Genomic DNA, 27,877 nt, shown 5'->3' on the forward strand with positions numbered 1-27,877 from the left:
ACCATTTGCATTTGCCTGAATAACAATTAAAAAAAAATGGTATGCACTATTGCTATAGAATATGCCAAAGCAGACTTGGGAAGTACTCACCAGATCGTCAGGACAGTCAGCGTGCAGACCAGCAACTTGCAAGTAATTGCCCTCAGCTGTAAAATTATACCGAATATGCTCTGGCAAAACGTGCTTGTCAATCTTATTGGGAAGGTGAGTTCCTGTCAGAAATTCATTACATAAATCCAAGATTCTGACGTTGAGGTTGACTGCTTTTTTACGCTGTAAGAGAAATAAAGTACAAAATACGTAATATCTTCAGGCATGGTTCAAACAGGACTCAAAAGTTTCCAAAATCTTAACCTGCCCAGAAATTATGCAGAAAATACTACATTTACAATTAGACCTACAGCATCAACAAAACCCTAAGGTACAGCAGAAGTTCACAAGAGAAAGATCAGATATATAATTTAATACAGAATTGAAATTTAAAAGAAAAAGTCTATGTTTCAACAATAAGAAAGCATATAGTGGAGTTTAGGTAGAATTTACATAGGCTTTGCTAACTACTTGATAAGTGCTTAGAAAACTATGCCTAACCTGATTGCCATGTAAAATATCAAGGAGAAAAAATTAAGCACATTGAAGAGGGATAAATCCTACCAGCATCCTGAATAAATCTAAGTAGATACCGAATTACAGTTCTCTTGTTACTGTTTGTATTGCAGTATTTTCTGCAGACCACAAGGCATTTATGTTATTTCAACCTGTCCCCGAGGAATTTGTGATTTAGTGTTTTAACACCACCAGTACAGTATTTCACACATTTATCCCTACAATCAAAGACTTCAATTGCTTCAGTGAACGGGATCGTGTTAGTAGAGTATGCTCTCTGTGGCCTGTGGGTTCATAGCTCAAAAGAAAAGGTGGAGGGTACAAACAAAACGTACTTGGTAATGTGAAAAGAATGACAAAACCTGCAGACCTGTCCTCTCATTTTTACTCTTTAAGATACATCTTTTAAGTTTTATTTTAAAAAGCAGAAATTCTCTGTAACAGAAAAAGTAAATTTCAAGTTATGAAGGGATTTTGCAGTCTGAAATGAGAGTGAAAAGAAACACTGAGTAAAAGTAATAGAAGAAGAAAAAGTGGAAGAGGCAGGGGAAGTAGAGGAAAATACGCAAAAACAAGGTGCAAGTGAAATTGCAACTGGAGGGGGATAAAGCAGCACAGAGACAATTGTCACGGTAAAAAAAAAAAAAAAAAAAAAAGACAAATCAAAAACAAAATCCAGAGTACAGGTTTCAGAGTTGTTTGTTGTACAACGTAATTGTAAGGAACATATTCTAGAAGCACATTCAGTTTGCAAACCACCATCACAACAATGCTTTTTAGAGTAACTTCACCACATAAATCTGGTAAAAGAGTCTTTGTACAGACCTTTTTTGAGGGCATACCTCAAATAAATAAGGTATTAATTTACACAGGGATATGAGCTATGAACAGACACCCAGCAGAGCATCCATACCACAAATCACAGTGAAAGCTGCTAGTTTTGGCAAATCCATCATTCACTACTGCAAAAACATGTAAAAGCTCCAAGAGAAATAATCAGACCATGCCCAGACATTCAAATGCGCATTAAATTTGCAACTTCTAGTTATGTTAGCTCTGGCTACCACACACCTGATTCCTTCTAAAATGCTCTACTTGATTAACCTGTCATCACAGTGCACGAGGTGCTGCATTTCTCCCTCTAAATGAGCTGCTCAGACAGCTAAGCACTTATTTTAAATATCTGATGCAGACACCAGTCAAAGGATGCAGGTTCCCAGGACTTGCTTATAACTCTCCTTAACAGAGAAAAGAATGGTAAGGGCCAAACTGGAAAGAACAGCCAACTAACATCTAAAACAACATTAAAAAGCACTATAAAAGTGACTCAAAACAGACAAAATTCACTACTTTTGAGAAGACAAAATTCCACAGAGGACAGTGTGATTCTTGTATCAAATCGACCCAGAATCACGATTCATGCCCTGCAGATTTCATTACCTGGTATTTGATTGTCAGGCAAATTTCTATTCACATATTGTAGCAAAAAATTACCTTTTCTTCATCCAAATGAATGCCACTGATCTCAAAATCAAACATAAAAAGTTCTGCCACTCGCCTAAAAATACAGTAAATCCCTGTTAAAACAGCCTCATTTGATAAGCATAACTTCTTCACAGCTTTTACCTTTAGTAGTTATGTTTGACATCTTTTACAGAGGATACAATTATTCATTCCACTGTTATGAGTACTGTTATTATGGACACAGAACTCCTATGTTTTAGGCCCTTAATAGTTTACTCAGTGACAGGATTTTTCTTTTGTAGATATTTCTGTCATCCACATTAAAAATATTTTTCAAAAATAATTCTACAACATTCATGTAGATGGTTACCCAATTAGTGCAAATTACCTTTTTAAGTTTATACTTAATTTTTTCTAAATAATCAGAAAATGACCTTTTCAAAACTACTACCTTTGATTATTGGGAAAGAAGGTGAAGAAAATAACTTACTCTTAGATGAGCAAAGATTAGGCATTAAGCTTGTCTAACCATGTCAGGGAAAAATTAATTCAAAACTATAACTGAATAAGCAGCTAATAAAACATGTTACAGCAATTATAAAGTATAATTTAAGGAAATATTCTGATAATCTGATTGATAATCTTTTGAAAGATAAAAAATCCTCTTCAACTCACAAGTTCCAGTAATAAATGAGTTCTTATTTTTTCCTCAAGTATCAATGATGGCATTATGTATTACAAATTTTTCTAGAGGACTCCAGACTACATCTAAAAATCAAGCATTACACCTGATATTCTCAGGCTGAATAAAGCCCACTGATTTCAGTTTACTCAAACTGAAATTAAGTTATTTAAGTCTGTTCCCTATGTTTATTGTTAAACACTTTGACATACACACCACAGAAGAGCACCTCATTTTCAACAAGATATTACAGAAAATCTTAAATTCTATTGTTTGGCTTTTTTTTTGTTTGTTTGTTTTAAGATCTCAGTAATGCAGTTTAAATATATCTTGTGCTCTACAGTCACAGAGACATTCTCCAAGACTGCAGAACTACATATTTCCTAACTCATGTACAGGTGATTTAGTAATAACTAATAAATTTGTCAAAGAAATACAGTATGCTTTCCAGCTGTATAAATTAAGTGGATAAAACACAAAGTATTAGCTCAGTAAGGAATGATATATACTATCTAAACATCTACATCTATGAACATTATTAGTAAGTACCTGGTTTCTGGATCTAGGGAATTCATAATAACTTCATCAGCTAGCAGCTGTCTCAAACTCTGGCACAGTTCAACATCTGTATTCAATCTGGAAAGACAGAGTAAAAGAATCATCCATGAGCAACAAAAAACATTTCAGTCTCTTGATATTACTCATTCAAAGTCACAGAATCACAGAATTGTCTAGGTTGGAAGAGACCTTCAAGATCATCGAGTCCAACCTCTGACCTAACACTAACAAGTCCTCCACTAAACCATATCACTAAGTTCAACATCTAAACGTCTTTTAAAGACCTCCAGGGATGGTGACTCCACCACTTCCCTGGGCAGCCCATTCCAATGCCTAACAACCCTTTCGGTAAAACAGAAAGTCAGAGCTTAGTATTTACTGAGACAACACTAAAAAAAAAAAATGCATTTTCAAAACGTTTTCCAGTTCACAACAACACTGAAAAACTACAAAATTAACATACAAAGGATGTGTGGACAAACTGGCCTGGAAACAGGTCTTGTTCTTCTAACAGGAAAATCCTTCTGGATGGCATTTTGTGGCAAATACAAGCAAGTCTGGCAGATTACTTTCCACATACAATGACAATCATGGTGAGAGCATGAAGGTGTGAGAACTGTTTTTGATCCTTAGATGTTTTCTATCTGTTTTCTGTCCTTATTTTGAAACCTGTGCCCAAGCTTGCCATCAGGTAAATGTTCTGGCTGCCACTGCTGTAGATTGAGAGCTTACCATCCCCAGAACATTTCCAGCTGCTCACTGTTCTGTGCCAGAGTACTACTTCCATCAGATTGCTGGCTGGTTTACTACAGGCAGGTATACTGACCTTGATTACCGGGTCAGAATCGCAGTATGGAATGAAGGCTATGCACATACACACATCAGCATACCCACAGAAATTAGCAGCCCTCAGCCTGCCAGTCCCAAGCACTAACTTCTTAAATCAGTTGAGGTGCAGGAAGCTTCTGCACCCCCACATCCTTCTGGTGCTGGGGGCCCCAGCCCTGGACGCAGCACTCCAGGTGGGGCCTCACCAGGGCAGAGCAGAGGGGCTCAATCCCCTCCCTCCACCTGCTGCCCACCCCTCTGTTGGTGCAGCCCAGGACGCAGTTGGCCTTCTGGGCTGCAGGCACGCACTGCTGGCTCGTGTTGAGCTGTTCATCCACCAGAACCCCCAGGTCCTTCTCTGCAGGGCTGCTCTCAATGAGTTCTTCTCCCAGTCTGTGCTCATGTCTGGGATTGCCCCAACCCATGTGCAGCACCTTGCGCTTGGACTTGCTGAACCTCATTAGCAATAAACCATAGGCCCATTTCTCAGGCTTGTCCAGGTCCCCAGGTTCAGCTGACTGCCAGGACCTGCTATGGTCCATCCAGCTATGATGGAGAGAGGCTTGGCAAATGAACGCTCAGCAATAGCTAGTTTTCAACTTTTACAATAACTTACGCATCTCTGAGTTTCATGTTAATTTTGAATATTTTCTCCTTTTAACCAATTTTAAATTGGAAGTAGCATTCGGACATTCAAGTCATATTGTTACAGATGGTGTGCTCAACCTAAGTCTTGAAAAATCCAGTTGCAAGTGAAGGGTTTCCCAAACACAATGGAAAGACTAAAGCAACAGTTTTGCTGAAATTACATCCTAGAATTCTTTTTAGCCTCTTCAGTCACAAAGTTTACCAGCTGATGCACTTGCTGGATCACAGAGGTAACTTTCAGAATTTAGATTTTCAGATATTAAAAAAAAAAAAAAGAAAAGAAAAGAAGCAAAGGTCCAGAAGCAGGGCCAAACTTCAAACTCAGAAGATTTTAAGAACAAGTTCTATGAAATGGACTTTTACAAGATCACACACACCAAGGCAGACCAGGCATATATCACAGCCCCAGACAGTCACATCCCCAAACACTCCATTTAATCGGGCTTGTCTTTTCCCCATTCACATATCCTACTCACAGGCTGAAATTCAAAGGTTCTACAAACCAGAAGAAAAAGTGTTGTGAAATACAACAGCTTAAAAACAAATTAGGATTTTGTTACATATGCTTTATAACAGCTAGCTAACCGCCATGAGTCTTAGAAAAACATAATTTTAAGTCCTTGACGGGTTTCAGTGACATGGAGTCAGTTGATAACCTACAACCTGTTCTGAAGGTAAAATGAAACGGAGTAAACTTTTACTAGATACTGTAATGACACTAAATTCTTGAATATCTGTAACAGCAAGACCGACACTTTGTTTCTTACATATTTTTTTGATCCCTGTTACCACAGATGATCATAGGGCAAATTTTAAAATTGCATGTGGCAATAGCAAAATAAAGAAAACATACTTCTCTACCATAGTACCAATGTTCCTGCAAGCTTCTTCAGCGGCCTCTCTGAATGCAAAGTCAGGATGGGCAATTTTCACAAAATCAGCCTGACAGAGTAAAAGGAAAAAAACAGTGAGGCAAAAAGACAAATTTAAATCTTCAATTATAAATACAGTTGCACTGAAGTAGTACTACTTAATTGAATGTTTATTTATACAGTTCTGTGCAATCTATTTGTATAATTTGCATATTTTTTCTCATAACTAAAGTTTATTGGAGAACAGTGCTGACAACTTTTAAACCAGATGGTAAATGTTGCTTTCCAAAAAATAGCTTTAATCTATACACTTATTAAAACTGTGTTAGTATGGTGTGTACCTTAGAGTCCTTCCAACACAGAGATACTGCAAAGGCTTTAAATGTTATTATAAAAAAATTTAAAACGAACCTTCACAGATATGAATTAAGCACACTGTATTCAATACACTTAAGACTTTCACTTTTTAGGGCAAGAATGCCTGCTTAAAATCCTGTATAGTAGTGACAGAGTAGGTGCTGAATAGTAGATCTCAGAAGTCCTGCCAACAGAGAACCATCATCAAATTGCTTCGAGATACAGCTCTGCAAGCATAGGCCATCTTTGAACATGTACATTTGAAAGTAGCACATAGGAGGAACCAAAATAATTTTAGCTCAGCAAGCCAATACAAAACTATGACCATTGAATTCTGACATCAGTGTTTGAGTTAGATATTGATAGATTAAGAGGAAATAGTCATAGTCCATATTAAAAAATAAGAGAGAAAAGAACATTAGTGACTTGGCAGAGTGCATAAGTGCTTTCAGGAAGAAAAAGTGCCTGGCACAGAAGAGATCTCGAATATTAAAAAAAAAAAAAAGAAAAAAAAAAAGAAAGAAACAAGATTTGAAAACTGAAACCACACAGAGAAATTCAAATATGAAAACCAATATCAAAAATTTCAGTGAGATATTTACTAACAACTGGTTTCTGTATGATGGTTGGGTCTGCTCTCTTCATATGAAGAGTGATGCTTTTCTAAAAGATATGTTTATGCCAATCAGTTTAGAAGAAACTGCTTAAAGTAATAATCAAAAAAGTAACTTACCAAGTCTGCTACCCTGCACAAGGCATCTGAAAGCTGATCAAAGATCTTTACAATCTCAGGTCCAGGTGGTGTTGAACATGCCTTCTGGACTAGCTGTTCCGATTCTTGCAAGGCTTTGTCCTGTGCTTCTTGAAATCCTTCTGGACAGCTCAGTTCTGGAACACCAAACAGACCCTGCAGTGCAGAACCCAATGGAAACACATGACTATCACTTTCCTTAATTTCTGAATGACCCTACCTACAGTGGCACTTCCCTAAAATGTGTCCACAAGTGTCCTTGTAGAGCGAATAGCCACATCAGTTAACAGCAATCTTTATGCTGGCATCACACATCAACATCTTCATTTCTCAGCATCGCTCTCCAGAGCACAATCTCACTGGAATTCTTATAGCCAGGATTCTTCTCAGCAAGTGGTAAGAGTTCAGCATCAAATCCTGAGAAATTTTTCCTGTTCCACCCCATAATCTGCTATACTGTCCTTTTTTCAAGGATTTTTTTTTTTTTTTTTTTGCTTTGCTTCCAAAGCACAGGCGCAAGACAAATTATAGGAAGTCTACTTGCATCCTGAAATTAGGGAAAAACATCCTTCTGAAGCAAAGAAACATCCAGGAATGTGAAGAGTAAAGGGAGTGTCAGAGCAGTAAATGACTTGACCAGCTGCTGTGGATATTCACCAGTGATCTTGGGCTCATGAAATGAGCCTCAAGTACTGGAACCAGATGTCTAAGGAGTGACAAGCAGCAACTGAAGAATATTATGGTATGAACATTGTTCCTGAAGTTCTTACCAAGCCTTAAACAAACTGAGCATGGCTTTGGCAGTGCAGCCATGGACACCTGTTATGTTCTGCATTAGCAGAAGAGAATTTAAAAGGTCCTGCTGCAGATCACACAAAATTGCTAACACTACCTGCTGGAAAAGTACCACGATATAGGCCTACAGCAGCATATATATATATATATATATATATATATATATATATTTACATATATATATATATTATAAACCAAACAGCAGCTCTGCAAGTAATACACTCCCTTTGTAACTGCCCAACCACAACATGAGCATCTCATTACCTGCTAATCACAGCAGCTAACAGTACAAGGCAGATGGTTTCATACATCCATCTCTTCCCAAATTTAACCTCAGCATATAAAAATCCCGATCTGGATTTGAAAATCTGTGGGCCTTTACAATGTGCCTTCTGTAATCCCCTTGATATAGCAGTCAGTTACAGGTTTGCAGGTAGTTTACAAGTTTTCAGTGGAAAAGCTATGAACTGACCGGTTGTCTGTCAAAGTGCATGTCCTGAAGCAAAAGCATCATCTCGGATGTGTCTGGGACATTCCCAGGTGCTTTGCCCTATTCTGCCACTGCAGCTAATGCTGGCAATTTTGGAGCAAGTTCCTCATCCCAGGAAGGGACTCCAATTCCCTCAGTTCCCAGCGAGCTGTCCTCAAATCCCATCAGGCAAAGAGGCTGTATTTCAGAGCCCTGATTTCCACCCCACACTGCACAAATACGTATTCCACAGAACTTTAATAGGCTGGAAAACTCCACATCAGGCTGGACAACTCCCCCTCCCCACAGCCGGCGCCAGCCCGTCCTCCCCCTGCCCTCCGCTCACCGTCTCCCTGCCGGGCGCGCTGCCGCGCTGCTGCTTGGCGTCGAAGGCGGCACCCACGGGGCTCCAGCTGGTGCTGACAGCCCGCAGCCCCAGCCCTGATCCCACTCCCAGTCCCGGTCCCGGTCCCACCGCCCGGCCCCGCAGCGCAAAGCCCCGCAGCGTGAGGCCGAGGGCCCGGCGGTAGCAGGCCAGCATGGCGGAGCGGCCCGGTGCCTCTCGGCGGCGGGGAGGGAGCCGAGCGGAGCGGCGCCGGGGAGGCCGGGAGCGGGGCGGCAGCGCCACCTCCCCGCGGCCGGCCCTGAGGAGGAGCCGGGCTCCGCCATTGCGCTGGGTGGCAATGGGCTCTGAAAATCCGCGGTTGTTTTAGCAGCTTAAGGCTTCATAGTGCCTTATAATAACAGAAATTCCTCATAAATAAATGTGTTTGAAAGCATTTTTGTAGTCTAGGTGTTTCTGTGACGCAAACGTACAGCCTGTGGCTTACAGGACAAAGCACCCCTTATCGAAAAGCTCACATAACCCTTTCCCTCGTAATAGTTAAACTGTCAAGGAAAGGGCTGAAGCATGAGTGTGCAGCCATCCTTCTTCAAACTCATCTCACTGTGTTCATTTTAAGTTTATAATGCAAACTCTAGGCTCAGTGACATTACGGAGACTTCAGTGACTATCAGGACTATCAGTGACTTGTCCACTTTTCCTTGCCTCCTGTAGTGTTAGAAATTATCAGAAGTTAGACCTCAGTCTTCTACACTGCATTTACACGTAATTTTGTGACACCAACCATGAAATTGGCTTCAGCCGGTTGGCTTCTCTGCTTCATTCGCTTCTAAGGGTAGCAAGTGCATTTTAACAGAATCTTTTGTATTTTTAAGTTTTAGGGCAAGAGGAGGGGAAAACCCGAGGAAAACAAACCAACAAAACCACAGAAATTGAAGCTTATTATTCCTTTGGGATAACCTTTTTTGCACCTGTGGATTCTGAATTACAGCAACATCATGCTGTGTTTTTGCACTGGCATTTAATATCTGCCCCATGCCAGAAAAATCACGTGGCATTTCCATCTATTATGCCATTTTGCTATATTTAAGACCTTCAGCTGCACAGAGTGCAAAGAACCATATTTAAAAGTTGTCTTTAACATCCTGCTCAGCTGCAACAAATCTCATCTGTTACACAGAACAAGCAGGCTTTGTGGAGGTATCAGACAATGCTAATTCTAAGTTAAAAAACTATATATAATTTTTGGATGCAAACTAACCAAGTTACAAGTCTACATGTGCTTACCACTTAGATATGAACTGGCCTGGAGGTAACTACTGTTTAATACTTATACAATATGGCAGGGGTCTACCTAATTCCAGAACTTGAAAATGTGTCTTTTATTTTGTCCCACTTTCTTTTTAAACAGTTCTCCTTCAGGACTGGTGTATGTACTGCTGTAAGTTACCAACTCAGTAATGCATCAAGCCCAGCCCTGCAGACCCTGAAGAGCTGCCCTCTCCTGTGCAGATGCCAATCACAAAAACCAATTGTACTGGAACTGCAATCAAAAAAAATATTTATGCATATTAGGAATTTTTTATTTTGTGTTTTAAAAAACCAAGCTGATAACAGTCGATTAGGAGTGCTTAATAAATAAATAAACACCTGGAATTTGTGACTGGAACAAAAAGGAGTCTAATACAAACCCTTCAGAATAGGGCTATTTCTACAGTCTTGAGCTGTATTTTAACACTTGGTCATTAAAACTACTGCACAGTAAGCTGTTTCTTGAGCAGAGAGCTGTGGTGTGTGTTTGTATAGGCCTGGTTTCCTATAGATCCTACTAGTGTGACCCTACACCTTCTCAGTCTGATAACTTCATAGAGTCAGAGAATCACAGAATGATTTGGGTAGGAAAGGACTTTAAAGCCCATCCAGTTCCAGCCCCCTGCCATGGGCAGGGACACCTCCCACCACACCAGGTTGCCCAAAGCCCCATCCAGCCTGGCCTTGAGCACCTGCAGGGATGGGGCAGCCACAGCTTCTCTGGGCAGCCTGTGCCAGGGCCTCACCACCCTCTGAGGGAAGAACTTCCTCATAACATCTAAATCTCCCCTCTTTTAGTTTAAAACCATTCCCCCTTATTCTATCTTATTCTATCTTATTCTATCACTGTCTGGCTCCAGATGGGTTCTCACAAGAGCAGAGCAGCATCCCCTCCCTTGCCCTGCTGACCACACTGCTTTTGATGGAGCCCAGGATATGGGTGGCTTTCTGTGCTGCAAGTGCACATGGCTTGCTGATACTTGTTTTTTCATCTACTAATACCTCTGAGTCTATCACTGCAGGGCAGTAAAAAAACAAACAAACAAACAAAATAATAATAAACTTTTACAGAAATCTCTACCTTGTCCCATCCTTTCCTGCAGTCCTAGATCTCCTGATTAGCTGTTGGCATAACTCCCTGGATGTTTTCTGTTCTCCACTGGATTCAGCTGAAATTGGACAGCAGATTTAAACCTTATTAGGGAGGACTAAAAGACACAGACATACTGCATTTGTGGATAGGTTTTATTTCCTTTCAAAAAATGCTCAAAAGGCAGGACTGGAACTACTATTAGTAGTAGTTCCTACTGAAGAAGAATACTAAGCAAGTAAACCAGCACTGACTTTCATAAAGCACCTTACAACACTCTGAAACTTGGATCGGTAGGAAGCAAACAACAGTTCACCGGTGTCATAGATTAACAGAGCATGGATTTACGCTGCGGGTGATGGCAATGGGTCCAGCATGTCTGAGGTGCTGAACAGTAGAAACCCAGTGAAGGTGGTATCATCATCAGCATCTGCAAACAGCCCGTTGAAGGTCTCTCCTCGGTGAGCCTGAAGCCACACCTCGTCTCCTTTCTGTAGCTCAAGGATGGCAGCTCCCGACGCCTGGTCCTCAACACCCTGGTACCCGTCCACAGTGTGCAACATCTTGACCCCATTTTTCACTAGAGCTACTCGGACGTTCCTCGAGTAGACGGTGATATGGTAGGTGAAATAGTAAACACCAGAGAATTTGCAGGTGAATTTGCCAGTGATTGGGTTGTAGTCGTTCAGACTGTTGTACAGCACCTTGTCAAACTTGATCGGCTGACTGTGAGGAGGAAATTTGGTGGCAACCGTAAGGCCGACACTGAAAGCGCTCCTTGGCAGGACTGCTGGGGCACCTATGTTCCCCTTATCTCCTCTGTCACCTTTCAAGCCTCTTTCCCCCTGAACTCCTGGATTACCCGGTGGCCCCAGATCTCCAGTGTTACCTTTAGGACCTGGATTACCAGTGGGGCCAATTGGTCCTGGCATACCAATTCTTCCAGGCTGGCCGGTTTCACCCTTTGTCCCTTTTGGACCTATAGGCCCAATGTCTCCTTTCAACCCCTTTTGTCCTTGAAGACCCAGTTCTCCCTTCTGGCCCTTGTAACCCACTGACCCTATAACTCCTTTTGGTCCTAGCTTCCCAGGTCGTCCTCTTTCTCCTTTATCTCCTTTGTTCCCCTTCTCTTCAACAGTCCCATTGGCTCCTAAATGGAGGTTAAAAAAAAAAAAAAAAAAAAAAGGCATTCTTGTGATTGTCCAACGGATTACTGAGACACAACAGGAGTTTCAGCACAAAGACACGTAAGTATAGCTGTATGTCACCACTGTTCATACTGTGCTCACTGTACATACAACGTTTCAAACATGTAAGTTCAGGATGAGCCAGAAGAAGCTGCTATTGCCAATAGAAGACAGGTACCCTAGCTGAAAGCAGCAAGAATAAGCTCAAAGAAAGGAAGGTGTGACTTTTCTCTAGGATGATGATAGCACTGACAGCTCAGATCATCTCATGTACAAGCAGCATCTGTCCAGATGCTTATTTTCAGCTTTTGGTATAAGTGAAGGAGATGGTTCACAATTTAATCAGGCAAAGTCTTCTACTTTGGCAACATCCAGACCTAAACTGCTACATGTTTCTGTAATTTCTTCATGATGGGACTTTGCTTGGGTTACCTAGATTGTGCTGAAGTGCAATGAGAAGCTTTTTGATCTTGGTATTTGCAGCCACGTGATCTATTTATTTTTCATTCAGACTTGGACTGAAAGCTCAAAGCCTTTGAAAATCCATCTGCACAAGGTTTTTGCTGATGAAGGTCCCCTGATGTGAAGGGAACATTAGCAGCTGATAGACATGAATGCCAGAAGATACCATAATGCTCATACATGTATACTCTGTCAATCATTTCTGCATAAAATCTTCTGGTTTCTGATCTTGGTAATAATGCTGCATTTTCCCTTTACAGTTCTCAGTTTGCAATTGATAGTATTTAACAGCAGCAATGAGCTAAAAACAACTGAGATTATATAGTGAGCCTTTGGGAAAAGCAGCACAGATCCAAGAGGACAAGGACACAAGAAAAGAAAGTAGCTTTGGTAATATTAAATGTTTGTGTCCTCATGTCTCTTTTTCCTTCCAGGACTGGGGACAGTCTGTAGAAAAGTCTGAGGTATGTAGTGCAACTTGTTATTACACCTGTGCAATGCATATACCATTTGTTATTTTTCAGGGTTATTGTAAGGATTTCAGAGAACGTGGACACAGTGTATTTGGCAGGTTTCCATGGTTTTGGAAACACAAATTTACCCATGCACAATTACTCCAAGGATGCACAAGTCCATCATTTCTGAGATTCTGAATTTGTGCAGAATGATGTGACACAACTTGCACAACATCTCATTACCTGTTTTTATGCACAAGTCGCTCTACATATGTACATCCAGCTGACACAGGAGGCTTTCTGTATGTGCATAGTTTGGCTAAACAGAAGAAGCATATGTTTCCCAGATCTTCACTGGTTGGGCACTTACAATTGTGGAAAAGTTTATGGTCACCATGACAAGACAATAAAAAGATCACAATAGTATGAGAAATGAGATCTGAGATGAGTTGACAGTTAGATAGGATATCTGGCAACCCTTTATTGAAAGGTCTTGGATGCCATTTTAAACCAAGATGATGGGACTAGTGTCTCATGGGCATATATTTTAAGATACCACTAAGGCTGCTGGCTGAGCTCCAGACTGTCTGTCTGAGCTGTGATTACACAAAAACATGGAAAACATGCAGGGGATGAATCTTTTCTGTGTGTCTTTTATGTGTTTCACATGTATTTACTTTAGAAATACATGTAGATGCCTTCCCTTGTCAGATTTTGGGTCTGGTACCTGCTTGATTCAATAAGATCAATCCTGTTTCCTGTATTTTTAGGTGTATACTTCATGTCTTCTGTAATTCCTTTTGAAGTATCTTTCCCTGAAGTTGCACACATAGCCACAGGAACCTCATTTTCCTGAGGTAGCTGCAGATGTGGCATCTTCCTCAGCAGCTGACAGAGGGGTGAGAGAAGAGAAAGGTGAGGTAAAGGGCTGAGCAGACAAGTTGTAGGGCATCAGAGGCAGAATAATAGGAGACAAATTCCTCTTGTATTGTCACTATGGTTGTGCAGCCTCTACCACTTCCGAAAAGGTTTGTTGTCTTTTTTAATCTCAATGGTACTTTCACTACAGGTAGAATGTATAGCATGTCCAGCACTCACAAACCCAACAGTTGATAGGTGTCTAATACATTGAAATACTTCTCTGACCTTTTTGGCCTTTTTCTCCATTTATGCCATCTTTCCCTGGAGTGCCAGGAAGTCCTGCTTCACCTAGCACAGAAGAGAAAAACAGATATTCATTAAACTATTAAATTACCAGAAAATGGGGTTCAAATCCTGCTCTGATCCTTCCTCTTCAAGCCTGGCTAAACAGTAATGTAAACAGTAGTCTTATTCCTGACTACTGGGTGCCACTGCTGATGTTTTTATTTCATGGGGAGACTTGACAGGGAGTCAGAAAGTAAGGAAGAGTAAGGAAGCTGCATTTAGAAAGAAGTTTTACACTGACAGTAAAATTCACATGTAGTGAAACAGTGATAAACTGTCCCCCCCAAGAAAAGACACCTGCAGGGGTTTACCAATGGTGATGAAACATCACAGGGGAATAATGTTGCCTGTAGATCGGAGGGAAGTATTCACTCCTGATTCCTGTATCATGGCAATTGACTGTACCTGCCTATTAAGAAGCTCATGGATTTTTTTATTGGTTCCTGGATTTTAAAAGATTTCATTTTAAGCAAGACTAGGGCACTGAATGCAGAAGGAGCACAGAAGTGATTGCTTGACAGAGAATTCTGTAAATTGTTTATAAAACAAGAGAGTTCAAAGTAACTCTTTAGCAGTCACTGAGGAGAGTAAAAGTGGGTAGATCTGACTTTCAGTGCTCCAGGGCAGGCAGGAAGCAGCGAGTGACTCTTCATTGTCCAAACTGTAAGTCCTGATTATTTTTCAACCAATCCAACTCACTGCATAGCCACACAAAGAGTTGTGGTGTACTGAAGAGAGGAGTGGAGAGGTGGCAAAAGGCTCTAGCAGAGGTTCCTGCTTATGCCAGTATAACCATCAAAGAAATGTACACCAAGCTACACCTTCAGCACTGGTTCTGCAGAATGCACTTCCTGTGGAGGTGTAGACTTCACTGGTAAAGAAAGTGATAAAGAAATCAGATTTTGTCTTTGTGATCACACCAGCAACCAGGTCTGTTAAAGGCAGACATTTCCTGTGGATTGAAAGTCACGGTAAAACACTGTAGGACATTTTAAGGTAATTTCTTTCTGACTAATGACCTGATACTGGTTTAAGTACTAAACTATGTACTCTACTGAAACAGGCTGATTCACAATCTGCAGGATCAGGACTCGGCAGAAGTGTTTACGTGATAAGTACAAGTTTGATCTGGATAGATCTGTGCACACAGTAACAGTGTTTATTAAACACTCATGCATTAAACCATTACACCCCCTGCATGATGCCACAGAATAGCTGACCTGACATATACCCTGCTGGGGAACAGTTCCCCTACAAAAATTGTGAGCAAGTTTGAAGTAGCAGATTTGCATTTGTCCTGTCTTTCGCATGCTGGGCTTGTGACACTTGTGATGAAGTGTTAAATGTCCGCATGTCCACAGGATCATCACCTGGTGTAACCCTGGCCTTGATGTTCCAGCACGGATGCAAACGCCACCCTTATCCTGAGGCTCAAAGTACACAGCAGTTATTACCTTTAGGTGGCTGTGATGATTACCTGTCTTCAGTATCATATGTAAATCTCTACTACAGCCTGTTACAGCAGACATAAATCCTACACTGCTTTTTCAACCATGTCCTCTCCTGAACTCCACTGTAGAGGTGCTTGAGTTACAGCAAGTAGGCACACTCAGAATCAAGTCCTACAAATGTAAAATTTAGGTAAGAAAGAGAAGTTTTACTACTGCTGAACATTTCATATTACATGGTTGTTGTTTTTTAGCGGGCTTGAAGTTGTTTACAGAAGTATAGTTACTATCAGTTTTCAAATGGACCTGAAAATGCTCCCAGAATACAAAGTAAGTAAAGTCTTTCTTCTTTTAAGTTGTTTTTATCCCTTTGACCCAAATTCTCTGTAGTAATAGCTGTCTTGCTTTAATTATTAGGTCTTTTCTTATATTTTCATCCTCAAACAAGTAAGTGATGAGAGTTTGAAATGTTTCCTGGAGGCTCGGTGGAATGATCCATTAATGCAGAGTGACAGACATTGTTGGGAACTAATAGGAAAACACTCCATACATCGGATCATTTATGCTGAACACAGTACCTGTATCCCCCTTGTCGCCTTTCAGGCCATCGCGTCCATCACGACCTGGTACGCCGTTGTGTCCAGGATTGCCAGGGATGCCAGGATACCCTTGGGTACAGACGTCCTGCTTTTCTGCCTCTTCTGTGCTGACTACAATAGCCAGCAGTATGATCCAGCTTCTCATTCTTTAGATAGGTTGTATGACTTTGGCTGAAAGATTTAAGATTAAGGTGTCTTTTTCCTCATATTTAGCTTGTGAGCCCAAGAAGAGGATGCAGGGTTGGGAAAGCAGGAAAAAAGGAAATGGGTTTTCACCATATCTATTGTTTTGTTTTCTTTCATTTACAGGTGTCTGTGTAGCATTAAATACAAGCTGGGAATCTATGGGGCACTATTTTGAATACTAATTTATTGGGAATATCAGCCATAGCTTCATTAGACTAACAAAATTTTAACTCAGCTTTACAAAATTTACAATATACCTTAATTCCCTATAATTTGGAGCATTGGGTTCTGTTTGGTATTTTTTTATGCAGTGTGATTTGTGGAAATAAATAACTCTGCAAAGACAGTCCACAGAGGTATTGATGCAGGTAGCTGGCCTACCACTTCCAGCTCCCTCCTTCCTTTTTGAAAGACTTGCTACAAACAGTACCCTATGCATTTCAAGTCTGTAAGGAAATCCTTCTTCTCTCAGGTCTTCAGATCAGATTGTGTTGGCCATTAATAATCCAGTATTTATCTATCATCTTTTTTAAGGAAAAAACATCCTTTTAAGAGTCAAACGGCTCACAACTGAGAAGAAACAGGTCTCCTCCACTCACATGTCTCCCTGTGCCTGCTCTTGACTGTTTGTACCTCTCATCTCCCACAAACTGGCTGTGGTTCCTGCAGGAGGTGAACTAAGGCAATTCAATACACTAACTCAGCACAAAGCAATCATGTTTTTTTCTTCTTTTATTGGCATTAGTCTTTTTCTGGGTTAATAAGTTGAATGACCTCACAGAGGGTCAGAGCTGGAGCAGAGCAAGATGAGGGCAAAGATGTGAGGAATCAAATAAGGACTCAATGAGTCCTTAGTTATCCAGTCAAATGAGGAATCAAATAAGGACTTTTTGGCAAAAATAGGTCTTTAGTCTTTTTTTCCCCCTCTCATGCAACTATGCTACATCAAAACCATCTTATTTTTATCCTTTTCTTGGAGAATCCTTATTATTTTATAACTTTGCATAGAAGTCCACTGAAGTACACAATTCTGGATGCTTCTGGTATAAGGCGGTGTAAGAGTAATTAATGGGAAGAGGTTAGAAGAAGGGACAAATGAAATAAAAACAAAATTAATGTCTATTCTGTTTGGAATTAATGTCCATAAATGTCTAATGCACAGAAGCTTAGGCTATAGAGGTTAAATATGTGTACAGATAAAAACAGTAGCCAGAATGAGTAAATTTTACATATTTGGCTTTTAAATCAGTTCTTTCATTAATGAAAAAATAACACTAAGATCAGTATTACTTTTCAAATACTAGCTAGCATTGCCACCATCATTTCAGAGTTACAAAACAAGTCACACAGATACCACATAAAAAGAGAGACAGATTAATATCTTCTCATTAAGAATGATTGCACCTTTATAGGAATATTTGATTTAAATATTCTTTTAACTTTATTTATAGGGTAGGACCTTAGACCCTGGGGACACATCCTTTAATATTTTCCTTCTGCCTTCCAAAACATTCCCAATTTTGCAACAATTACTTGAAGCGTTATTTATGGTGCCTTCACCAGCAATCTACAGAGAAGTGTTTGCTCACCCACCAGTAAAATCCCTCTTCATCTGCTGCTGGTAGTTTGTGCTAAAGGAAGTTGAAAAGTTTAAAATACATCAAACATTTTCTACTTCTGAGCTATGTAAACATTTGCTACCTTAGTCAAAGGACTCTAGAGGAGTGTAAAGGGAAGAAGTGGTCTGTGGGATGCTGTTAGGATTTGATACACCCCATAGAGAAGTCTGACGGTCTTTGTCCCCCGACAGAAAACCCTATTCCCAGTTGTTTAAGAGGGTGTTTCTTGCTTTAAAAATAGGTATCTGGTCCCCATATATGGACTCCTCGCCACACAATGACAATATCATCATCATCATCATCATCTCTCTCTACATATAGGATCTTTGGTCTTACCTCATTCACTTTGTTCTTGCAATGATCTTGGCCATCTTTCATCAGAGCATAAAAGCTTCCTGTAAAGGAATGCAAGCTCCAAACATGTGCCTTGAGGACAAGCACTTGTTTGGTCACTAAATTCTCAAAGGTCAGTGATTTAATTTTGAGAGCTGTTCAATAATTAAAACAGAAGGCTAAACTGGAATCTTTCTATTTATTCCGGTAGTAAGCTGGAGTGCTCTGTACTTTGGCTTTTACCACTGTTATGTGAAATAAAATTGTTAAAATGAATTAATAAAGCTTTGATTTATCTGTTCCATTACACAAATGTGTTATACAGTTGCTAGCTTGGTTGGTTTTTAAGACAGAAGGCAGTTCTAATGCCATTATTGTGCTAAAAAAAATGTATAAAGTTAGTTTGTGTTTCAAGCAATTTGTAATGGAAGTAGGGACAAAAAGAGTATAGAAACTAAAACCTAACAATACCATGAACATGACATTACAAATATTATGTGATTATGGAAAAGAAGTAACAAGATTGAGTTGACGTAAATAAAATGAACGATAAAGAGCTTTTTCATGTGTAATTAGCAAGTGCTCCATCTAGCTGCTCAAGCATCAGTCAAAGCTCTTGTGCCCCTAAATTTATTCTTGGCAACTAAATCTGAAGGAGCTATAACTTGATGCTTCACTGCATCTTCCTGAAATTGCTGCTCTCTAAGGACTAGCAGAGGCAAAGCAACGAAGAGTGCAGCTCCATAAATACTGATTGGGAACAGTGAAGGATAAAAACCAATAGCAAAAGGAGCTAATGTGTTATAAGAAGTGGCCTTGATTCACCCTGGTTTCTGCAAGTGATTGAGAACCCTATTTTTTTTTTCCTGAAAAGGTTTCCGACACTGCAAAGAGATGGCCTGCACGGTCTGTGCATCAAGTAACATTTTTAGTAGCATAAAAAAACATCAGAACAACAGAGCAGTGAGTAGTGTTCACTAAGCTCTTCACCACCACCCTGTGGTAATACAAAATACTGCAAAAGAGAAAGAAAGGACAACGGGCAGCAATTAGCTGCTCTCCCTCAATGAACTTCTGTAGCCAAATTAGCAGCACCACTGTGCTAATGAGAAGACATGAAAGCCACGACAACAAATCCTTTTCTCCTTACCCATTAGACAAACAGCGTTAGTCCAGTGTGATGCTTTTTTTCTTTCTTTTCTTTTGTAGGATTTTTTTTTTCTGTTGTAAGAATAGCCTCAAAGACAAATATTACCATCAGCCATTTTCTAAGAGTTTCTTGTCTCGTCACAGAAAAATGCATTGGAAATAAATGCACAGAAGGAAAAGTTCACCGTTTTCTCTTAAATAATGTTGCATCTGAATGTCAGGAATAGCAGCATTTTATTTTGTTTTGATAGCTGTGCTAGTTACCTTTGTTAGGAGCTGAACATGGCAGTAATGACCATGAGATAAGTGGTTATTGAGCGAAGCTATATCCAGCTGTATTAGCAGTGCGTCTTTTAGATATTTCATCAGCCCTTCACAAGCAGGTATCTTCAAAGTCTGGGGTACGCTCATAGGTTCAGGCCAAAGCTAACTGTTCCTAGCTAATTTACCTACTGAAAGTTTACCTTGGTGCACATACTGGGCCTTCTGCCTTATTCCCCATGTCCCAGAAACAAGGAGGAATTAGCAGTGTCCCTGGTTCTGTCAGCAAAGTCCCTCGGGAGCACCTGGAGCTCTTCCTTCCTCCTGAAGCAATTTCGTCTTTCCTAAAATCACTAGAAGAAATAGTCAATAAATCCCACATCATCCTGGCTTTTCTGAGTGAAACTCAGCCCCTGAAGGGCACTGGTGCCCCCTTTCTCTCCCCTTTTGAAGGCTGCTGTCATCAGACCCCAGCAGTGCCGATGTATTTCAACCTCTGCTTGTCTACAGAGCAATCCATTGGCCCACTCTGAATGCCTAAAATATTAAAGTAACTCACCACAGACCAAAAAATGTTGCCCAGACCTCCCGCAGGAAGATGCACAACTGTAACATAAGGTGTGACACAGGCACACAGGGAGGTGCGGTAGGCGTGGGTCACCTGTGTGGTGCTGCCCACCCTAAGTGCCAGCAGACGTTATCTGGGGATGCCACGTGGAGTCTAAAGAGAGGTGTGTGTAAATAGATATGTGTATGAACATATGCTTCTTTATTTAAAAGCAGAGCCTAAATATTTAATAGCAGATGTGAGTTTCCAACCCTATGTACTCACCTGGATGAAGAGAAGTCAGTCCTGGCTGCAGTGAACTAAACCTAACACAGATATAAGGTTAAAAACCACAAAACCAGAACAAAACCCTACCCAGTTGTGCTGCAGTTTGTACAGTTTGGACACTTTCTCACAATTACATGTTCTCCAGCTAGTTAGGAGAGAATCACTGAGTTTTGAAGAACGTTCAGGAACACACTGAATACTCCTTGCGCTTTCCTTACAGACTAGGTGACGTGCAGTTTTCCATGGATGACTTTTTCATTTCTGCTTTGATACTGTAACACAGAAAGGCCTGAATCCTCATCTTTGTTAGCAAGCACAGGTCACGTAGTGCCCTTTACTGTCTTTTAGGAAAAATAGTAATAAAAAATTAGAAAAAAGACAAGCAGTGCTGTCTGTTTGTGCATGAACTAAAAGCTCCACCTGATAGATCAGCTCTTGAAGAATTTAAACGCACTGTCTACAGGAATGTTAAATAAAATGCACAGATGAGGTGACCGAGGCCAGATGAATGGTTTAAGTTGGAAGGGACCTCTGGGGGTCACCTGGTCCAACCCATGGGGTCAAGGAAGCCTCCGGGCCCTGACATTGTACTCCAGCATTTGCTCAAGGTGTTTTTTCCAGACATCCAACCTTGCTAAGTGATCACTGTGCCTTTTGCTCTGATATCTTAGCACTCAACACCAAACCTGTGCAGCAATGGCACTTAGAGGCCTGTGAAACTCCCAGCTGTGAGGTGAACCAAGAAATACAGATGAAAGCATGGACACTGACAGGAGGGAGAACGAGTCAGCAAGCCCAAGTCCAATTATTCTGCCAGCGTTTGAGCTCACGAAAACATTTTTTGTGAAAAGATTTCAGCAAAATATGTTGTTTTGTTGAAGCTACTGTGTCTCAGTGAAACAAAAATGTTTAACACAGCCTTCAGCAGGAGGGACTTTTCTCCACCAGCCAGAGCAGCGAGCTGAACCTCCAACTTTTACTGCCAAGGGGTACTGTAGAAGAGGACAGCTAGGACAAGGTAAAGCACAATAAGAATAGCTGCATGTTGCTGGGACAGTAACAAGGATGGGTTTTGCCTAAATATTAAAGCATTCAACCCTGGAATGGGGTTCGGTAGTTTGCTAAACTGTATTTGTGCTGGGAAGTACTGTAGCTGTTACTGGGAAATCAACAGAAGATGGTGTAACTTTTTTTTTCTTTTTACAATAATAAAATAAAAATGATAGTTGAGGCATGTTTGCCTCGCAGAAGAGACTTTGTAGACAAAAAAAAAAAAAATCCAACACTTTTAAAACTGTACAATAAAGTTTTATAAGACCCAGCTGAGGAACTTCAGCTGTACATTATTTAATTAAAACATGTACAATAAGAGAAAAATAATGGGAATGTAAGTTCGTACTTATTTCCAGAAAATAGATTCATTTGACAATGTTCCAAGAGTAAATAAATCTTGTAATGCAATTACTTCAGAACAAATACACATCAAGTTACTGCAGTCCTATACATACTGTTTCAGCCGTCAACAGCCAATTCATCTGCTCTGTAGCCAGGACATTTGATTTACAACGTGTAACAGCACACAGATGGTAAGATGCACAAAGCAATGGATGCAAGATAAAATGTTACAAAACACTTGTCAAAATAAAATACATATGCAAGTCATCCCTAGTATTTACAACCAATTGTTTTAAATTAGAGATCATTCAGAAAGCATCTCCTACAAACAAATGCCACATATAGAAAAAAAAAAAGAAAAAAAAAAAAGCAGAAAGGCAGTCAAAGAAAGATACTGTGTTAGTTATGGCTAAAGACCTTTGGCTCCAAAACTCTGTTATAATTATTTTCAAAAGACAACTAAAATGTGGAACATTTGAGTAGTCTGTCTTTGAACTCCTTTATTACACTGACCACTAAAACTCAACATGAAATTTAGCATGGCAAGAGCCACTTGTAAAACAATCTTATTATTTTATACATCAAATGCTCTGAGTTAGATGCAATTATGGTTTGGCATTCTCCTAACTCAGTGGGAACACATTTGAGGACAATTATATTTTACTGCATCTCATGCAAAAAGTCTGAGGTTTTCTGCTCAGCAGGCCATCAGGAAGGCTCTGTCTGTGCTTTAGCTAAACGAGGCACAAATATGCTTAGTAGTTGCCCTAGAATATTTTACAGTAACTTAAAGCATGCAAAAGCGAGAGGAAAAGACACCTTTTGAAAAGTTTTGTCATCAGGAGGATCAGGACTTTCATGTTCTGCTCAAGGGAAGAGGTGCTAGAATACAAACTTTTACATTTTATTTGCAACTCTTTTCCCCAGAGACTCTGAAGTCAGGCCGACCCCCAAGTAAATATTTGCCCTAATTGTTGGATAATTTAATTGTGTGTTTTCATTTAATTATAATTTGATTAAAAGATAATGGTGTAGTCTAAATTTGACTGTTCTTATCATATTTTATCAGTCTTGCTGCATAGCCAGCACATTCCTTGACCAATAAACATATAGCCCAATAAAATGCACATTGTGTTGGCATCCTTGATCTATCGAAGATCAGACTGCAAAGAAAGACACAGAGAATATTACAAAACAACCACATCTATATGTAGGGCACTACTTATAAAATGGTCCTGAGTAATCTGCAACATGAAACATTTGCTTTTTCTCTGAAATTAAGTTCTCTTTGTGAAAAAACCTGCTGCATCCAAAACCATAGGCAAACATTTCTGTTCATTTTTAGGGCTAAGGCACCAGCACTACATGGGAAGAGCCTTTATGGGCACTGACATGTCAGAAGATACATCAGAAAATCTTTTTTTCAAAGACAAATATCTAAGTATGTGTGGATCTCATAATGTCTTCAGGTCAAGCTGGGTGTGCACTGCAATCCAACTTTTTTTAAAACCTAAAAGAAATCTTTCAAAATGGGATTATGAAAAACAAAACAAAACGAAGTCTCCATTTCCATGGTACATGCACCACTTTGATTTGCAGGCCTGAACATGGCAAGTACCCACAAAAATGAGTATATAAGAAACACAAAAGGGTTGCTCATTTCAGTGGAAGAGCATGGATCTGTGCCTGCTTTTGGAAGTCTGTTTCTTCTGTTTAAATTAAGTATTCAGAATTATCTTAAAAATAAAAATAAAAAATTTGAAAGGAGATGGCTTGTTTTAAAAATGAAAAGGAAAACAGAACCCAGACAGCTCTTTTTCACTAACTTTCCTGTGCAGTGTCTTTAAGCTGAGTCATTGAAAATGTCAGTGCATATTTCCAGTTCTTAGCTGTTTCAGGTCATCTTCCATTGCTATGGAAAAGCACAAGCAACGAAGTTCACTACGCAGTGAACTATTTGGCTGAGCATCACCAGACTTTGCATTATTGCTGAGCTATATACACAAGGCATTTGAAATGTACAGTTGTCAAAGATGTCAGTCAAAATCAAAACTAGAAACCTGGGCTTTGCAGAAGTTGCCACATAGTTATTAAATCACAAAATCATCAGACTAGTGGGCTTCACAACACTGACTATAAATAAAAATAGAGAGGTAACAATAGTAGTAGGAACAAATACATGTTTAAAATAAGGCTTTTTTTACATCATTTTTAAGATGCCTGGCCTCTAGCCCATTGTTTGTTCTTCATATATTACAGATTCATGACAAAGCTGATTGTGTCCCTTGTCAAGAGAATACTCTTGGATCTATCCTTATCATCTAATAATGCCCCTAATCAGCAGCATAGGATATCTGAAAGACATTCATAACAAATCAGTTCTGAAACATATGGAGTTTTTCTTTCCTTCCATATTACCAGCAGTCTTGTCATCCTTAGTGAGTTATCAAGCAGAAATGATCAGTGCTGAAAATACCGAGATCCTGTTTTCTTCTTGGTGGCATTTTAAAAGTTAGTCTACCAAATCAACTTCATGTCATGGGCCAATTATTTCGATGCAGATCAGGTATTGCAGACGCTGACCAGAGCTGACCTTGCTCAAGTCAGGTCCTTCCCCTTCCAACACAGACTGATGATTCTGACACAAAAATCCATCGCAGGTCCCTCCCAGTAAGAACTTCTCTGTCTTAGTGAAGAAATAATTGGTCACAACCCACTGTTGATTGCCCATGTAGAAGAGTCATGGATCCAGACTGCTTCAAGAACTTAATGGAGATATTTACATTACCATTCATCCATTTTCTAAGTGAAGCTATATGAATAAAGAGTATAAAGCGTGAGAACTATGCAACACAGGCAGCAGTCAGAGGTCAGATCGTACTGTCTCAACTCCGACTTTGTACATTCACATTATCTCCAATAAAAAAAAAAAATAAACAAAAAATACTTTTTTTTCACAGAGAAATAAGCATACTGGAAATACAAAGAAGCGTCTTCCAGGCTAAGAGGTGAGCAAAAAGTGATATAAAAGCTCTATACTGAAGAGCATACATGCAAGCAGAACATTGCTCTGACTGAAAGAAATCAGAGATGCCCTTGGCTCCTCTTGTTTGCTCCACTTGTATGCAAGAAATGCACACATCGTTGCAGTCCGTTTTGCACTCTGTCCATGTTTCTACATGACAGAATAAAATTTCCCCGTTCCAATCTGGAATATGGATAAGGCCTTGTGGGATGTTCTCCTGCCATTTGGCAATTTAATAGAAAAAGAAAGGCAGGGTTAGGGTCTACCAAATTCTGCATCACTGTGCTAATCATATGGGATCTGTCCACCCGATTCTCATGAGTGGCCCCTGCCCAGTTCTCCAAAAGGAGAAAACTCTCCCAAGGTTCCTTGCTGACATACCCTTAAAGAAAAACTCCTCCCTATCTGAAATTTGGCCATCAGCATAAGGTTAAGAAAAATGAAATGTTGCAATGACCTGCATGATTCCATCATTACTTCAACCTAACTAAGAAACAGATCCAATACTGCTGCTTTAGAGTAACAGCAAGTTGTCTTTGTCAGAAGGGGAACCACTCTTCATCAGCAATGCTGGCACCTGGCAACATTTACTTCAGAGCAGTGCTGAGCAACTTCATTCTTCTTCTAGACAAAGGTGGTACTTCTGGCTCAAGGGAGCCTAAGGTTTTTCCTCCAAAACTGGAGATTCACGGAGCTCAAATAAGCTTAACTGTGTCTCCAAGGTCCTTCCTTGGAATAAGTCTCCCCCTGTGCTAGCGTCCTTCCCAGGCCCCTGGCCTCTCACTTTTTGAACGGGGTGAGTTTGTTGAAGGTGTGCCAGAAGAGGGATGGCTTCCGCTTGGGTTCTGCCAGGGCAAAGACCTGCTGCTGCGGGATGCTGGTAGGCACGGTGATGTGGCGCTGATGGATGGGATGCAAGCTTTGGTGTGGAGGAGGCATAGGACACCCGTTATAGCTTACACCTGCAACGGGAAGGAGTTAAGAAAGCGTATGAGACAGCTAGCACAGTGACCAATATGGGGGGAAATTCAGCATGGCAGCATGGAACAAAGCCAATAGTCAGTAAAGCCAGAATAAATTTTGCCATGATGTTAAATGAAAGCGCTACTAGATGTTACCTTTTCTGCCATTACACTTTTCAATTGCTGAACTGATTTGTCTTAAGAAGAGAGTAACACCAGTACAAGTAACATTACAGGATTACCAAAAAATAGGCAGCAGTTTCACAAAGCCTGACAACAATGTTTGCATGGGTAAATTTTGATATTTCAAAGGAAAAACATTTTTTAAAGCACATCCTTTTACTGTAGTTAGTTCTAGGATAAGGCTGGGTAAAATACTGCTGCCAATGAAAAAGCATTTCTTCAATTTGGAAAATATTTCTGCAGGCTAAGGTTCTTAGACTTTGACCTTGGATATTCTGAACAGAATCTACTGATCACAATTTTTAGCCACTCCCCTAATAATCAAGACAGGTTTTTACAGATATGGTGTGATTGCAAAAGAGAAAATGCTTTGATAGCATTAATCCCAGACAGTAGGGATAAATTAAGTCCTTTACTCCTAAATCCTGGCTTGGTCTGTTCCCACTTGTTCTATTTATTCTCTCACTACCCTAGAGGTTACCCAAATGTGACTTAAAGATGGAAAGACAAAAATCATGTTTTCTAAGAGAGGAAAAAAAGAAAGGTTTCCAGAAAAACAAGTTTCTAATCCATTACTGTACACTTTTATCAAATTAGCAAGAGAGGATAGGAAGAAGCCATTTTGAGTGTGCTATCATGCACTCAGCAACATGCAGCTAGCAGAAAGGACATGAGAGCATTTGAAACAGAAAGCATGGTATGACTAAAGAAGAAAAAGCCGTCTGAGTAAAAGCAAAGGAAGGAAACTGTAACCCTCATTTTGAATTTAATCTCTGCGAGCACTTTCTTACAGCCTTAAATATAACACTTGCTGTGCCTATTGTGTTTCTTCTCCGGTGAAGTGATAATACTCGCTGTCCGAAGGAGATGGGGAAGCTCATTTCATAGATAGTTTACAAAGGTATTTGAATTTGAAATTAAAATATGAGCTACTCTGAATAATTTGAACTCCATGTAAACCCAAGACAAATTTTTAAAAGATTCAGGAATTCAATCATTGCACTTTTCCCCAATACTAAACACACTGGAATAAAATAGGAGTGTGAAGCTGCTCTTAAATACTCACCTTTCATTTTTCCATGCCTTGACTTACGGGCATTCTGCATGGCTTGTTTCTTCTGGTTTTCTGAGATTTCCATTCCTATGCAGAAGAGTAAATTAGGGCAATGGTATAAAAATATTTCAATCTAATGTTTGATTACATTAAATCAAAACTAATAGGTAAACTATTTTAACCGTTTTTTAGTAATTCCAAGTAAATCTTAACTTTGGTAATTCTAAGTAAATCCTTGGGTAAATTTTAACCCAAAGTTTTTAGACTTATGTTTTACTTCACCATGTAATTTTAGCCAGTTTCACTGGGATAAGAATAAGAACATGAATTTGCCAGTAAATAAATAGCAAAAGTTTGCTTTACAAATTCATAAATGGTAGTCACTAAGTGCACAAAAAAATTCTTTCTACAGATAACTCTAGATAACTACAGATGGGAAAAAAAAAAAAAAAAGAATAAATTAGCAAATTAGCATTTCTGAAAGCTACAAGCCACCCAGCAGTAGAGCACAAATACAGATTCTGTTTCTTTTTTCAGGCAATTTGAGCTAACTTGGGGTAACAAACTGAAGTCACTGGTACTGCAGTAGTACAAAATTGGTCCAAGTAAACCCCTAATATCTTTATGTTTGAAATACTCAGTCTTATGGCAAACCTTGTATTGTTCTGTAAGGGGATGCGACCTACTTTCCTTCCACCTTCTCATTGCTTCACCCTCTGTGTTTAATGTATTTATTTGCTCATC

At 39.8% G+C, this 27,877-nt stretch overlaps 3 protein-coding genes across 12 annotated transcripts in view; all 3 read right to left on the reverse strand.

Annotated features, from left to right (window-relative positions):
• The window catches only part of MIPEP (mitochondrial intermediate peptidase), a 75,785-nt gene extending 67,175 nt beyond the window's left edge, over positions 1 to 8,610 (reverse strand). The window contains exons 1-6 of the mRNA XM_084497679.1: positions 8,377 to 8,610; positions 6,749 to 6,922; positions 5,640 to 5,728; positions 3,302 to 3,388; positions 2,101 to 2,164; positions 91 to 273 (exon numbers count right to left, since the gene is read on the reverse strand). Coding sequence (XP_084353805.1) covers positions 91 to 273; positions 2,101 to 2,164; positions 3,302 to 3,388; positions 5,640 to 5,728; positions 6,749 to 6,922; positions 8,377 to 8,571 — 792 coding nt within the window. The 5' untranslated portion in view covers positions 8,572 to 8,610. The remainder of the gene's footprint in view (positions 1 to 90; positions 274 to 2,100; positions 2,165 to 3,301; positions 3,389 to 5,639; positions 5,729 to 6,748; positions 6,923 to 8,376) is intronic.
• Positions 8,611 to 11,024: 2,414 nt separating this feature from the next.
• On the reverse strand, positions 11,025 to 16,370 carry LOC311424789 (uncharacterized protein). The gene is made up of 3 exons (XM_084500202.1): positions 16,111 to 16,370; positions 14,025 to 14,087; positions 11,025 to 11,924 (listed from the first exon to the last, which is right to left on the reverse strand). Exons 1-3 carry the CDS (start codon positions 16,274 to 16,276, stop codon positions 11,119 to 11,121), a joined length of 1,035 nt encoding a protein of 344 aa, XP_084356328.1. The 5' UTR covers positions 16,277 to 16,370; the 3' UTR covers positions 11,025 to 11,118.
• A 5,436-nt stretch (positions 16,371 to 21,806) lies between these two features.
• SPATA13 (spermatogenesis associated 13) overlaps positions 21,807 to 27,877 on the reverse strand; it is a 192,894-nt gene continuing 186,823 nt past the window's right edge. For 9 of the 10 annotated variants that reach the window (XM_084525534.1, XM_084525533.1, XM_084525538.1 and 6 more), the window contains 2 exons: positions 27,146 to 27,220; positions 21,807 to 25,896 (listed from right to left, as the gene is read on the reverse strand). In XM_084525534.1, the coding sequence (XP_084381660.1) occupies positions 25,715 to 25,896; positions 27,146 to 27,220 (257 nt within the window). In that variant the 3' untranslated portion in view covers positions 21,807 to 25,714. The remainder of the gene's footprint in view (positions 25,897 to 27,145; positions 27,221 to 27,877) is intronic. The other variant, XM_084525535.1, reaches the window with a different exon arrangement.

This window comes from Aythya ferina, assembly GCF_964211825.1.
Source record: "Aythya ferina genome assembly, chromosome: 1".
Lineage (NCBI taxonomy): Eukaryota > Metazoa > Chordata > Aves > Anseriformes > Anatidae > Aythya > Aythya ferina.